We start from the raw sequence: 14,648 nt of genomic DNA on the forward strand, positions 1-14,648 counted from the left end.
ACGTCTCTCCTGTTTGAGAGGTTTGTTGCTTCCACGAGGCCCATTTCCCAAGTGAGCAGCTCTTCCTTCAGGGTCCCCCCCACCCTTGATATTTGGGGGTCCAGGAGCAGGAGCTGCTCCCACCATCTGGGGATGGAGGGCGAGAGACTGGGATTGGGAGAACAGGGTTGTTTTTCTTCTAGAGGTGTGAAGTCTTCAGTGTAGAAAATAAGATGTTGGTAGTTTTTTAAGAACAAAGTTCAGAAAGATCCATGGCGTTAAATATTAATTCACGTTTCTCAGGTGCCAATTCTTTAGTATATTAAGGGAAAAAAAAAAAAAAGGCTAATAGTAAATAAGAGGTGACTAATGCCCCCCAATTCAGAGAGCTGCTTGTGTCTGAAGTGGGATCCCTGGCACACAACGGTTGGTTCAGCCGCGGCTTGTGGCTACTCTGAATCTTTGAGTAAGAGCGTTCGAAGCCATTTGGCTTGAGGATTAATCGCGGTACGTGAAGTTGTACCTTGGAGGGGCCGGTGGCTTTCCCTGTGTTTGGCCTTTGTGGACAAGGCTGGTCTTGTGGCCGTTGATGTGATTTTTTGGGTGTTCTTGCTTCAGAAGTAATAGCAAACAAATGACTCTGGGCTGTTGTGCGTGAGGCTCATTGAGGAAAACCTGCCGAAGGAGAGAGCAGAGGTGTCAAATACATCTGTCCTCAAACATTTGGGTCTAATCTCAAAGGATGTCCCGCTGGTCCTTGAGCAGGACAGCCGGTGCAGTGTTTAGTGCTGCCGTTGCTGGTGTTTTCTCCAGTTCATGCCTGATGTGGTGGGAGCTCTTCCTGGTGTTACTGTGCCCCTACAAAGAGCACAAACTGAACCACTGCTGAAGTCTTTCCACCGAAGGGCGGTTTGGATCAGGTACCCAGCAGCGCTCCTTGATGGGAAGAGGTGGGATTTGATCTCCATGTTAGCTGCCGCTTTAGAGAGCATCACCCGAGCGGTGGTTTCAGCTCCTCCCTGCTCCGAGCCATCCCTTGATGCCCCACATGGATATGCTCTATTTTCTTCTTTCGTACCCATCTTTGTGCCACCTCACTGCCTCTTCTCTGCTTTCTCTCCCACTTACTGTCACCTTTTCTCTTCCAGCAGTAAATCTGTCTTGTTCTGTGAGGTTCCCGTGAACCCATGGTGTTTCCATGTAGCATTCACTCTGTGGACCAAGTTCTTCTTTTTTATAAAGATGACTCTTGCCAGGACTGGTTTTGTGGCAATTCAGCTCCTAAAACCAACTGAAAGGAGACTTGAGGGCCAGAGTGTGCAGTCCCCTTCCATGCACAACCCTCAGCTCTGTCCCCCCACTGCTGATGGGGTACTTCTAGCAGCTCTCTGGGCTGTGCTTGACCACATCAAGGGAGACATGAGCTCCTCTGAGCTGCAGCCACCTGAGAGCAGAGCTGTCCTGGAAAATCATCATGTTGTCCCCCACCGAACCATGGACCTCTCTGGTGTCACCGTCAGGGGGCAGGCACCCCGGCTTGGGTGGTGGTGTTCAGTGGAGGACCCACTTCCACCATCTCTTGATAACTGTCTCCAAAGGAGGCTTTCATTTCTGTTGCGCCTTTCCTTAATATCCCTTTTTCCCCCTTAGTCATTATAATTTTAAGCAGATGGTGGGCCTATTATATAACTGAGCAGAAGGCTTCCTCACAAAATTTAGCCAAATCGGGTGCTTCTTCAAATAAGACTAAACAACAACTCGTTTCTGGGTTTTTTCGGCCCTCCCCATTCTGCTTTGAGATTAAAGTTATTCTAGGGGGTGAGATCAATGGAAGTCTTCCCTGGTTATTAATAACTTGCTGGAGCCTCGAAGAAATTATAGGAAAGCTGGAAGGCAAGACGTAGTAAAAACAAAGTTGTCCACGTCAGGGTTTGCAGGATGAGGGTTCAGCATCGCTCCCGGCTGTGTGTGCTGCCCTGAGCAGGGGGGGGATGTATGGATCCCATAGGCTGGGGGTCTGTCGGATCCCATAAGGGATTCCTTAATCCCTGACCATGTATTGCTTGCTTTGGGAAGAGGAGGGAAGCGGTTATTAAAAAAATATCCTTGCCTGGATAGCCCTTAGGCTGGAAAAGAGGGAGAAACTTGCAGAAACCCTCTCTCCTCCATCTCTTTTAGAAGTGGTGTGATGGTGGCCACTGCCCTGGTGGGCTTCGTGGCTTGTGGGGCTCCCTGAGCTTCACTTCCTGGTTAGCTCCAGCGTCGTTGGTACCAGGCATGGTTTTAAGCACTGTGCAGATTAAGAATCCCAACAAAAGATAACCAGTCTCATGGTTTAAACTGGTGGTTTTTGGTTTTTTTTTACGCCAAAGGAGGGTTTCCCCACCATCCATTAGTACCCACATGGGGCACAGCAAAGGAGTGTATAATTAAGACAGTAAGCTTAGAAATATTGACTGTGAAATATGGAGTCACACATGCTGAGATCAAGTTAATAAGTGTTAAGTGAACAAATAAAAGGCACAAGCAAATGTACAGGCTACCTGCAAAGTCCTGCTGGCAGCTTCTTGGGTTTGGGTCTTTCTTTTTTAACCTTATTTATGAATTATGATTTATGAATTGTGACAGGGGAATAAGGAACCTCTTGCAGGATTTATTTGAAGCATAATATTAATCCCGCGTTCATATTTGTGTTCCTTCTGTCCACAGGATTGAAAAAACGTACAAGGAAGGCCTTTGGTATACGCAAGAAAGAAAAGGATACTGATTCCACGTAAGTCAATGAGCTATAAACCACATTAATATATAATGATGCTGGGGAGCAGTTGATGCCGGCGTGCCAGGACAGGAAGGAAGTCGGCACATCACAGGCATTTGTCATCCTTGGATCAAGTCTTGTAATAACAAATACATTTAAGCCGTTTCCCTTGTACAGCCGGTGGCCAACAAATAAGGTATTTTTCTCGGTGGCGCTGCAGAGACGATAAAGCCGGTTGTCCACGTGTTTGCAATTTACGGTGACAGTTAGCGGTGATCAGAAGAAAATTACTCCTCGGAGAGTTTCAGCAGATTAATCTCTGCCCAAACTGCTGATTTGCCCGTCTGCTGAGATCTTTTTAGATGCAAATTCCATTTGAACAGATGCCTGTGCAGGCAGCGAGGCCGCAGTGCAGCGCAGCGCTGCATGGTTGGGGGAGGCTCGGGACGGGGCTGATGGATCATGTTCTCCTTTGGTTTTGCTTCTAGAGATGCTTTGGCTTCCTGGGAAAACATCTGGCGGGGAGTTTTTCCCCCACATCTGGCAGGGGATGCTGTGCACGGGTGGAGAACCACTGGCGGGGCGTTGAACCCAGCCTTAGGAGGGCTCTCGGCTGCTGCTGATGTAGGTTTTGGGGTAAATGTCCCAAAACAGTGTGGCAGAGGAGCCTGTGCAACCTGTGTGCTGGGGATGGAGCAGGGGAAAGGCAGCGGGGAGCCCCGCTCCTGCACCTACAGCATCCCCCAGGTGCTCAGTGTCTGGCACAGCAGAAACCCTATGGGTTTTTTCTTCTTTTTCTTTATTTTTTTAATTTGTTTTCCTGAGCTGTTTCACATCTCGGCAGCGGTGGGTGAGGTTTCCCATGCGAAGGGACAGCCCCTGCTGGGCTTTGCCCGCTGCAAAAGGGGCCCCAGAAATGTGGGGGGACATGGAGCATATCCCAAAATGGCTGTGTGGCACCGAGCTGTTGTCCTGCTGGCAGAGGAGAGCTTGTCACCAGGAATGGTGGCTGTCCATCCACCAGCCAGGTCAGGCTGCGGGACAGCCAGGAGCTCCTGCTCCAGCTGTGCATGGTTTAATTTATAATTTGTCGGACGAATGGGCAGGAAACAGGCTGCTTCCCATCTTCTGCTCATGGAAAAAAATCAATGGAACCAGGTCTAGGTCCTGCCTTTAGCCACCACTGTGACCACACGTGCTTGCAGCAGCCTGTTCTTCCTAGAGGCTGGGGAAGCTGGTGGCACACAGATAATGAATCCTGAAGCATTCGTGATGGTAACGAGCTTGAGGAAGGGCTGCTGTGGGGGAGATGCCGCAATTAGCAAGCGGCAGTGATTAGCACGTCGCGGGGTCGCGTCGCGGTCATTGCCCCAAAAGGCTTTGAGCGTTCTCCAAATCCCCCGTCGGCAGCTGGTGAGGGGTGATGGGCTCAGACAAGAACCTTTGGTCACCCCCTGCCATGGCTGGGCCACTGTTGCCCATGGCCTGGGTGGTGGGCACCATGATGTGGGGTCTCTGGAGCTGCTGGTGGGGAGATGCTGGATGTGCTGGGGCTGCAGTGTGGTAGTGAAGGACCTGCCCTTCCTTCCCTCCACCAGCTGAGGGTCTTCACAGCCGCTTCTGGCTGGGCTTTGGGGAGATGAGCAGGAGGTGGCATTCCCTGCACGTAAGGGAAATTCTGCCCCTCTAATCCACCCTGGGGAGACACTACCCCAGTGCTGCCTCCAGCTCTGGGGCCACCAACAGCAGAAGGACACAGAGCTGTTGGAGCGGGGCCAGAGGAGGCCACGGAGATGCTGGGAGGGCTGGAGCCCCTCTGGTAGGAGGACAGGCTGAGAGAGTTGGGGGGGTTCAGCCTGGAGAAGAGAAGGTTCTGGGGGGACCTTGGAGCCCCTTCCAGTCCCTCAAGGGGGGGGCTCCAGGAAAGCTGGGGAGGGACTCTGGATGAGGGAGGGGAGCCCTAGGAGGAGGGGGAAGGGTTTGACACTGAAAGAGGGGAGATGGAGATGAGATGTGGGGAAGAACTTCTTTGCTGTGAGGGTGGTGAGAGCCTGGCCCAGGTTGCCCAGAGAAGCTGTGGCTGCCCCATCCCTGGAGGGGTTCAAGGCCAGGTTGGAGGGGGCTTGGAGCAACCTGGTCTGGTGGGAGGTGTCCCTGCCCAGGGCAGGGGGCTGGACTTGGATGGCCTTTAAATATCCCTTCCAACCCAAACTTTTCTGTAAGTCTATGAAATATGGAAGCAGAGAGGATCTTTGCCACATGCACAAGCCTCTCCAAATTTTTTTGGAAAGAGATTAAACACAAGATAAGGGAGGTGGGAGGCAGACGCGTATGAATTAGGGAAATCCAAAGGTGTTATTCTGTTAAAGCAGAGCTGGACGGGCAGCAGCTCCCCGCAGGCTTTCGATGATGCCCTGAGTCAGACATTAATTTGTGGCAGATCTCTGGCAACGCATAAAACTCGGGAGCGTGTGGGAGGCGGAGGAGCCCGTCTGTTTTTTCATAAACATATTTGTCTTTTCACTAAATAACTTAGCATCCTTAGACAGCGTTTAAATACGGCGGCTGAGCCGGCCACGCCGCTTGCTGTCACCGGGGTCCAAATCCCATAAGCCGTTGGGGATTAGGATCCCTGAGGTGTCTCATCAATTTTCAAATCCATTCAAAAGAGAAGTGACTGTGCTTCTGGCGGAAGAAAAAAAAAATAAATAAGTCTCTAAATGCAATTTTTATTGTCTTCCACAAGAGGATGCGCACCCAGGGCAGGGCTGTGGGATGGGTACCACCTTCCTCCTTGGCCGGGAAAGCGTCATCATCATCAGGAACATTTTATTTAGTAATAACATTTGGTATCTGATAACACAAGGGCACGGGCACCGAGACCCTTGGGTGGGTTTCACAAGGAGCGCGGGGAAGGTAATCCAGATTTGCCGACAATTTCATAATTAAGGCCATTGCTGCTGCGGATTCGTTAAGAAAACCATTCCCACAGTTAATTAGGGAAGCGGTAAGGAGTTTGGGAACTAACGTGGCTGCTTTCCTTCCTTTGCAGGGGGTCCCCGGACAGGGATGGCATCGTAAGTATTGCACGGACCCCGGTCCCTCCTCTCTCTCCTGCTGCGGCCCCTGAAATGTGAATTTCTCCATCAGCCACCATCAGCACTTTGTGACCCATCCCTTCCTTTCTGTTTAATATAGAAAATAAATTTCAGTAAGAAGCTACCAGTCTAAAATAACAGCGGTTTCCAGGTTTTCTGCCAAACTAACATAAAGAAAATACCAACACAGAAACACCTGACGAGCGCCGTGGGCAGAGGGGCCAGGTGTCCTGCTAAAAACCCGGCTCGGCATCCTCGTTTCTGCTCCCGCTAATTGGCTTGGGTCAGACTGGCTGTGCGATGAGCTAAAGGAAAATTGCCAGAACAGCTGTTTCCAATGCCTGTTTTTATTTTCTATATGAAACTGAAAATAAGGAGATACTTGTTTCTTGAATTATTGCTGCTTTTATTTGTGGTGTTAAGTAGAAACACCCCCGCTAGATCTGGGTAGTAGAGGGACCACGTCTCCTTTAGAGGTTTAATTTCGATTTTGCAAATAAGTATGTTGGGTTCAGACTGGGACTGTGCTGGTCGTTATTTCTTGAGCAAACTCGGGCGTTAGAAGCTCACCTTAAAATAAAAAATGAGAGCCCCTCGGGAGGCTCGGCAGGGAGAGCGGTGCTGGGGTGCCTTTTACAAAGCCATACGAAAATCGAGGTGCCAAATTGCTCATTTGGAGAGATCACTCTTTTTTTTCTTTTTTCTTTTTTTTTTTTTTTTTTCTCCTTTTCCTTCCACATCTGACCCAAGATCCTTGGCTTTGGGCTCGCCCTGTGTTCGTAAGCCGCTTGTTAAGAAATAGCAATTTAAAAAAAGGAGCCTGCAGCTCAGGTAGCGCTTTGACCAAGGCTCTATTCAGCAGTAATAAATAAATAAAATGTAAGGAGGAGCCCGGAGCCATTCCCTCCACCGGCAGAAGTGCCTTTTCTTGCCGGGCATGAGCAGAGGGACCTTGGGTGAGCTCGGCTGCCCTCCCAGTTGCGCTCCTCTTGATTTTCCAGGTGGTTTGCTGCTCAAGCTCGGTGCAGGGCAGGACAGGGTCTCCAGCAAGCTGAAGGATGCAGAAATGCCATTTTTTAAAATTTTTTTTTTTTTTTTTGGGGGGGGAGGGTATAATGAAGACACTGAATGTATTGGAGGCAGGGGAATTGGAGGATGGAGACCTTTAGTATATCTCTTCCTCCTGCGACATGTTCTCACTATAATATTTGCAGCAGGAGATGGGATGGCAGCTCCTCTGACTGCTGAATAGAGCCCCATTCCCTGCCCCCACTGAAAACCACGCTTGCTCCTGATGGAGCCGCAGCTGAGCCCTCCTTTCCTTATAAAACCGTGCGGTGTGTTTGCTAATTCCTCGTAACTTATTTTTGTGTGTGGTTTTTTATTAAAAAAAAAAAAAAAATTAAAAATTAAAACCCACCCGACACTTTAACCCTTTTTCTGCCAAACCCCAATCCCTTCCAGCTGCCCAGCCCTCATCCCACTGAGCCACCTTGCAATAGCAAACCCGAGAGTGTGCGTGAAGGAGGAAAAAAAAATTCGGTAAGGAAAACAGTGGAGCTCGGTGTACATCTATGAAAGGGTGGTTAAAAAAAGAGAGTAATTTTTTTTTTTGGTTTGAAATCCAGCAGATAGGAAAACCCCATTTAGGTTCAGTCAGGTGGATGGATATGAGTTGAATAGAGATGGGGGTGAGTACAGATGGACTGGGGGTAAAAGCGGAAGCCCCACATAACTGCATCCAGATTCTGATTTTTTTTCACCTTTCTGCTTTTAATGGGGCTGCTCTGTCCTTGGGCAGCATCAGGAGGACCATTGGGTGAAACCATCCAGTGGTGAGAGCCTGGCCCAGGTTGCCCAGAGAAGCTGTGGCTGCCCCATCCCTGGAGGGGTTCAAGGCCAGGTTGGAGGGGGCTTGGAGCAACCTGGTCTGGTGGGAGGTGTCCCTGCCCAGGGCAGGGGGTTGGAATGAGATGATCTTCAAAGTCCCTTCCAACCCAAACCATTCTATGAAATGGGGAGGATGAGGGAGCTGGCAGCTTCATCCAGCCCCCGTGCCGCTGCCACCCCTGGGATGGTGTGTTAGACCCTTGGCAGGGGTGCTGGGGTGGGGGTGCTACCTCTGGCAGCTGAAAGGAACTGGATTATTATCTAATTTAGGTGCCCAAAATTGAGAACCCAGCCTAACTTCAGTCCCTGGCTTTGGCCAATTTTTTTGGGTGCCCAGAGCAGACCAGCAAAGGGTCCCGCAGGTGATGGATGCCCAAAGCCTTCTTCCAAACCAGCCCCCCCCTCTGTCCGAAGCAGCAATAACCTGTGTGTGTGTTGTCGGTGTGTCATGACGTGCACTAACATCACATCCCACCCGGCTCAGCCCAGACCCCTCTCACCACTGAAACCAGCGTGCTCTGTGCCCGTTCGGCTGCTGAATAACAGAAACCCAGTCCTTCTTTCGGTACCTTCTGCAGGAAGTGTTTATTTCCTGATAAACAGAGGTGCTCGGTGGGCATCGGGAGCCCCTGCTGCCGCCACCTCTCCCCATGGGCTGGAGCACCCTGGCACGCGGAGAAATGGTCATTTAATTTCTCTTCCTTGAGAAATGGTATATGTTCAGCTAATGAAAGTTCAAAAAAAAAACAAACCAAAACATTCTTTTAGCTCTGTGGTATGGAAGACCTTCCAGAAGTGGGAGATGCTGGTGTGCAGGGGCAGAGCAGCGATGCCCACGTGTCCCAGCCGTGCCAATGCACGCATGGGAGGCACTCTGTATTCTTGTTTCCTTAACTTAAAACTTGGAAATTTTCTTTTCCAATGTGTTGCAGAAGAAGACGAATGGAGCCCCGAATGGATTTTATGCGGAGATCGACTGGGACAGATACGTAAGTGTCCCCTGGAGCCTCCCCTCCCTCTGCCCATCTCCCAGCGGGGGACCCTGGCTGTGCTCCCATGCCGCCGTTTTGGCTTTCTGGGTGGCCATAGCCATTTTGGGTGATGTCCAGGTGTTAGTTGTGTCCAGATATGTATTTCGTATCTGCATGTTAATTAAATAGCCTAAAACTGCCCAGAAACTGGGTGGCTCCAATGCCTGATGCCCTGCAGGTGAGGAGAGCGCTGCCCGTGCCTGCAGGACATCGCAGTTACCCGGAGAAAACCCTGGGTTGCAACCAAGCATGGCAGAAAATTCTCTGCAGAAATTGAGCATTGTGAAATCTCACCTGTGGAAAATCTATCTGCTTCCTAATCCTTTGGGGTTTTTTGTTTTGGTTTTTTTTTTTTTTTTTCCTTTTTGTGTGCCCTCTTCAGAATTCGCCTGAGCTCGATGAGGAGGGATACAGCATCCGACCCGAGGAACCAGGCTATATCCTTTATTGTTGGCTTTGCCTCTCGGTTTGCAGGCCATAAGATGAGCTGGGGTTCATGGGCAGGCCACTGGCTATTTTTCTTCTTCTTCTTCTTATTATTATTATTATCCTCATCATCAATTTTCGCCCTTTTTATTTTCCTTTCGAGCTGTCACTCCACAGCTAACACTGACTCCCAGGGGGAATGAGCTGAGGCAGTAGAGCCGAAGGTGATTTTAATTGCCTTTGATGCGGTGCTGTGAAATGAGGAGGAGATGGGAGCAGCACAAGGAGCATCCCGGTGGGAATGACCTGTGGGAGTCTCGCCATGAGGGAGACCCCGATATCCCATCTCATCTGTGGGTGCTGGCCGTGCGGTGCTTTGTCACAGATGATGCTGTTTTGGGGCAGAAATGCTCTACGTGGCAGTAAAGTGAGCAAAGACCAATTTGCAGCTCCCATAATTGTGCCCCGCTAAGGGGCGAGGAGATGTTGATGGCCGGAGCCCCAGTTCTCAGGCTGGCAGCAGGTTTTCAGCTGCCTCTGCGCAGCTGGAGGAGGAAAAGCATCAGTGGAAAAGCAGAATTTCTTCCTCTGCTGCCACTGAGAAATCCTGGTGCTCTGTGGGCAATGGGCCAGGATGGTCCCCATGGGGAAGAATCACAGAATCACAGGAAGGGACCTCTGGAGATCATCCAGTCCAACCCCCCTGCCAAAGCTGGTCCGCCCAGAGCAGGCTGCACAGGAATGTGTCTGGGGGGGTTTGAATGTCTCCAGAGAAGGAGACTCCACCACCTCTCTGGGCAGCCTCTTCCAGGGCTCTGCCACCCTCACAGGAAAGAAGTTCCTCCTCGTGTTTAGATGGAACTTCTTATATTCAAGTTTGTGCCCATTTCCTCTTGTCCTGTCCCTGGGCACCACTGAAAAATGACCAGCCCCATCCTCTTGACACCCACCCTTGAAGTATTTATAAGCATTAATGAGGTCCCCCTTCAGTCTTCTGTTCTCTAGACTAAAAAGACCCAAGTCCCTCAGCCTTTCCTCATCACAGAGATGCTCCAGGCCCCTCATCATCTTTGTAGCCCTCTGCTGTACCCTCTCCAGCAGTTCCCTGTCCTTCTTGAACTGGGGAGCCCAGAACTGGTCCCAGTGCTCCAGATCGGGCCTCACCAGGGTAGAGTAGAGGGGGAGGATGACCTCCCTCCACCTGCTGGTCACACTCTTCCTGATGCCCCCCAGGATGCCATTGGCCGTCTGGAAACCCAGACAGTGATGCAGATCACTGCTGGGCTAAACCTGGGCTGCCTTTATCACTGCGAGCATCATTCCCACGTCCTCTGCCAGCACAGGGATAAAGAAATGATGGGCCCAGTGGGAGGATTTCCCCCTACGCACTGCTCCCACCCTGGGGTGTTTGGGATAAGCATTTTGGGAATGCCTAATTCTCACTTTTCAGGGAGGTTCGACTCTTTGGATGCCAAGGCTCTGCCCTGGCAGCAGAAGGAAACCTTCTTTAACTGTGCTCTACCTACCAAAGGAAAGCACTTCTACTCCTCCAGCGAATCGGAAGAGGAAGAGGAGGCACACAAGAAGTTCAACATCAAGATCAAGCCTTTGCAGGCTAAAGACATCCTGAAGAGTGGGGCGACGGTGGATGAGCTGAAGGCGTCCATAGGCAACATTGCACTTTCTCCATCCCCCGTGGTGAGTCCTCGGTGTTTCTGTCTCTTCCCCTTGTTGCAAAGCCGTGATGCTCCATGGGGCTCATTGAGGGAGCAGGGGGGGCTCTGCCTTAGGTGCCAATGGCTACGTTTGCATTTGTGTCCTTATTTATAGGGTCTAGGCTATATAGAGGCAATAATGTGACTGCAAGGAGAATTCACCTGTATTGCGGTGACGTTTCCAGTTCAAAATGTCTTTAAAATTCCCTTTCCTGCTCATAAAACAAGGCAGCTTAGATCAGCTTGGATCATTCCCTTATTTTCTCCCTTTTCTCCTCATTGTTTTTCAATGTGGTCATCATTCAAGACATAAATTGGACGGGTCTTGCCCTGATTCCCAGGACAGGGAAAGCATCCGTGGGGTTTTTCACACCACTCCTATGGGATGTTGGAGGGACACTTCTTACCCCAAGGATGAATCGGGGGTTCTGGAAGGAAAGATCTTGTCTCCTTAGTCCTTCCGGGTATAAATACCTCTGGTATTCCTAAGGCTTGTCAAGATTTCTGTCGTCTCATCCCAATCTGTTCAGCTGCGAAAAGATACGATTTTTGCCTTTCAGTGGGCTTTAGTGTGGGCTACAGTGTCTTTTGAGATGAAGCTTCCTATGGTTTATAATTAGCCTGTATCTGAAGTGTGAATGAATCTCAAACTCTAAGCGAAGAGGAAATAAAATTACTGCGTTTTATTTCTTTGTGGCAAACCAATGCAATGTCGCCGATTTTAGTGACTTGTCACAGAATCTTTCATTGTCCTTGGAAATACCAAGTCCTTCCGTCAGGGCTCTGCTTCCCCCTGATGCTGGGGGGTCCCTTTAGCACTTCTGGATGCTTTTTGTGGTGTGACCAGGGAGTTTCAAGTCTTCGAGGGCTAAAAACAGCAGTTGGCTGCATTGAGAAGCCCCCCGCCCCCCTCCCCCAAAAAAAAAGACAAAAGAAAAAAGAGGGGAAAACACCACCCAAAAAAATCAACAACAAAAAAACCCCACCAAAATTAAGCAAATGAAGGATGGGGGAGTGTTGGAGACTGGCAATTATTTGCCAAATAGGTGGATAATTTTGATCAAGAGAAGGGGAAAAAGAAAAAACCAACCCAGAATTTCTTATTGCAAAACCAAGCTAATTTTGGTCTTGCAAAATGATGGCCCCAGCAGTTTGGTGCTCACGCCTGTATATGTCTATAATGAAGGAAAAAACAATATTATTTTGGGAGGGGAGAGGAAATAGTGCAACCTTTTAAAAATAGGATGGGGAAAGCACTAAAAATCTATTGAAGGGGCCTATATTTGGTGCATTCTCCTTCCCTCCTGGCTCTTATTTCTGCATCCCCTGGTGGCAGCAGGTCCCTCTGGGCACCGCAGGGCACTTGCCCGTCTCGGGGCGCAGCTGGTGGCTCCAGCAGAGACAAGGAGTAGCCGCTCATTGATTCTGTAGGGCAGCCTGCGGTGTAGGCATCTCAGAGAATCTAGCCAAAAACCATAAAGCAACGTTGTCTCTAGCAATAAATAAAGATCTGTCAAGAAACTATCAAATGGTTCCGCTCAGCTCCCAGCAGTCTGAAGTTCCATGATTATTTTTATTCTTACTGATGTTTTTTTGTCAGTGTTGGGTTGATGGTTGGACTTGATCTGAAAAGTCCCTTCCAACCTGGGCAATTCTATGATTCTTTGATGAAATATTTGAATAGTTTTGCATATGAGGATTAGGCTGATGTGGTCAGCAGTTCTTCTGCACCTTGCCTTTTCCAGGGAGACAAAACCCACAAAATGTGCATTTTTCTAGATGTGACCCCATCCCTGGAGGGGTTCAAGGCCAGGTTGGAGGGGGCTTGGAGCAACCTGGTCTGGTGGGAGGTGTCCCTGTCCAGGGCAGGGGGTGGCACTGGATGATCTTCAAGGTCCCTTCCGACCCCAACTATTCTGTGTCTCCTCTTCTCCGTGGTGTTTTTCCCACTGAGGTCAGGGAGAGTTTTGCCATTGGTTAGGAAGGATTTAGCCCCTGTGTGTGTCAGCGTGGTGTGGTCTGGATCCTGCCCTTTGGGTGTTGGGTCGGGATGCTCTGTGCTTTCCTTGGGGGGAAATCCCTGTCCCCACCACCACCGCTGGCAGAGCACAGCCAGGGCTGGAGATGGTGCTTCCCTGTAAAGCAGAGCAGACGTGCTCTGCTCAGCCCAAAGGGCTTGGGGAAAAGCCCTGTGCCAGGCTGAACAGAAGGAGCCGTGCTGCTTCCCCAGGTCGGCATCCAAACTCCAGCATAGGGAGCCAAAGGGCGCAGATGGGGAGGTGAGCGGTGCCACCGTCGAGCACGCTGGGTCCTGGCAAGTGTCCGGGAAAGCACCAGTGCCTGAGGCAGGAGATGTCTGAAGGAGTTTTGCATCCATGGGAGGTTCCATGCTTTGCTGTCCAGGTCCCTGCCCTTGTCCTGGGCTAGTCTCCTCTCCACAACCAGCTGCAAAGCCCGGCTCCAATCCCTGCTGTGCACTGGCCTCTCCTGGGAGAGAGCAGCAGGATGAGAGATGCCATGTCCGTAGGCAGTGTCCTCCCCATCTCCTTGGGGTGTAAGTTATGGTGCCTTAACTTGAAGACAAGAAGAAAACTGGAGATACCGGTGTAAACTGGTGTCAGCTGCACCCCCTGCCCGAAGCCCAGCAGCTCAGGTCTCGTTTCTTGAGGAGAAACATGCAGGTGGTGCCACGAACCGGACCAGCATCTCCAGACCTCCCACCCTCCTCCCTGCTCTATCCCACCAGCTCCTGCCCGCTTCGCTCTTTGCTCCACGAAAACTCAGCCCCAGGAGTGGGGGCTTTGTAACGGTGTGAAAATATAGTCACCGGGCAAAGCTGATGAGGAATAGCCTTAAATTAAAGCACTTGAGGCTAAAATCATGCTTTTGACTTTTGTCTCGTATGGACTCTTCCAAGAAATGAACCAGGCTGGAAAATGGCCTTTTTCCATAGCTTTTCTATAGCTGACAGGGCCCGATAACGACAAAGCATGTGAATCCTTTCCGTAAGGGGGCTCAGATGCAGGTTTTTATTTCTGCATGTTCTCTCTCTCACTCCGATCTCCTGTCTGAACGGATGGTGGCCCGGCTGGATGCGCCCACGACTCCGCTTCGCTGTGTGTTTACCAGTTACACACCCGATGCTTCCGGTTGTGATACAAATCTTTTATTTCTCTGTTATCCCTTTGTAGAAAATATCTTATATTCTCATTTTCTTCTTTTATTTTTTCTGCATTCTTTTAGAGGAAAAGTCCGGTAAGAAATACTGTTGTTTTTTTTCTCTCTTACAATTTTTTAACACAGTCTCCTGTTCTCTTGTTTGCACGGTCCCTGTTTTGCATGTCTCTAGAGCTGAAATGTAAAATGCAAATAACAAATCTGTTTTGGAAGGCACGGTGTTTATTATTTTCCTTCTCCCTTCATTTAACGTAGAGCGTTTTAAAATAGGCTGCCTTTTGCTTTGGATGTACGTAGTCTGGGGGTGTAGTTTGGGTGAAAGAGCTGGTGGTTTTGGATAAGATGTGTAAGGGCTCAGTTTTATCTGGGCACGTTTTGGGTACATCATTGCACATCTAAAGGTATGAGAAGGCAGAAAAACCCATCGGAGGGTATGTCATACTGTCATATGCGATGGTGATGGCTTCCCCGGGAGAACTGGGCTTTGGACTGTTTTGAGCCCAAAATGGGGAAATCCACCCATTCCAGGGGGTCTGGGGTCCCTCCAGACGCGGTTCTCCCCATGCCCTGTGCC

General features: G+C 50.0%; 1 protein-coding gene across 1 annotated transcript in view; it reads left to right on the top strand.

The window, feature by feature from the left end:
- The first annotated feature begins 1,473 nt into the window (after positions 1–1,473).
- SGIP1 (SH3GL interacting endocytic adaptor 1) overlaps positions 1,474–14,648 on the top strand; it is a 38,920-nt gene continuing 25,745 nt past the window's right edge. The window contains exons 1-7 of the mRNA XM_074151828.1: positions 1,474–1,520; positions 2,630–2,752; positions 5,790–5,814; positions 8,658–8,714; positions 9,139–9,193; positions 10,705–10,880; positions 14,141–14,152. Coding sequence (XP_074007929.1) covers positions 1,474–1,520; positions 2,630–2,752; positions 5,790–5,814; positions 8,658–8,714; positions 9,139–9,193; positions 10,705–10,880; positions 14,141–14,152 — 495 coding nt within the window. The remainder of the gene's footprint in view (positions 1,521–2,629; positions 2,753–5,789; positions 5,815–8,657; positions 8,715–9,138; positions 9,194–10,704; positions 10,881–14,140; positions 14,153–14,648) is intronic.

This window comes from Numenius arquata, chromosome 8 (assembly GCF_964106895.1).
Source record: "Numenius arquata chromosome 8, bNumArq3.hap1.1, whole genome shotgun sequence".
NCBI classification, from domain to species: Eukaryota; Metazoa; Chordata; class Aves; order Charadriiformes; family Scolopacidae; genus Numenius; species Numenius arquata.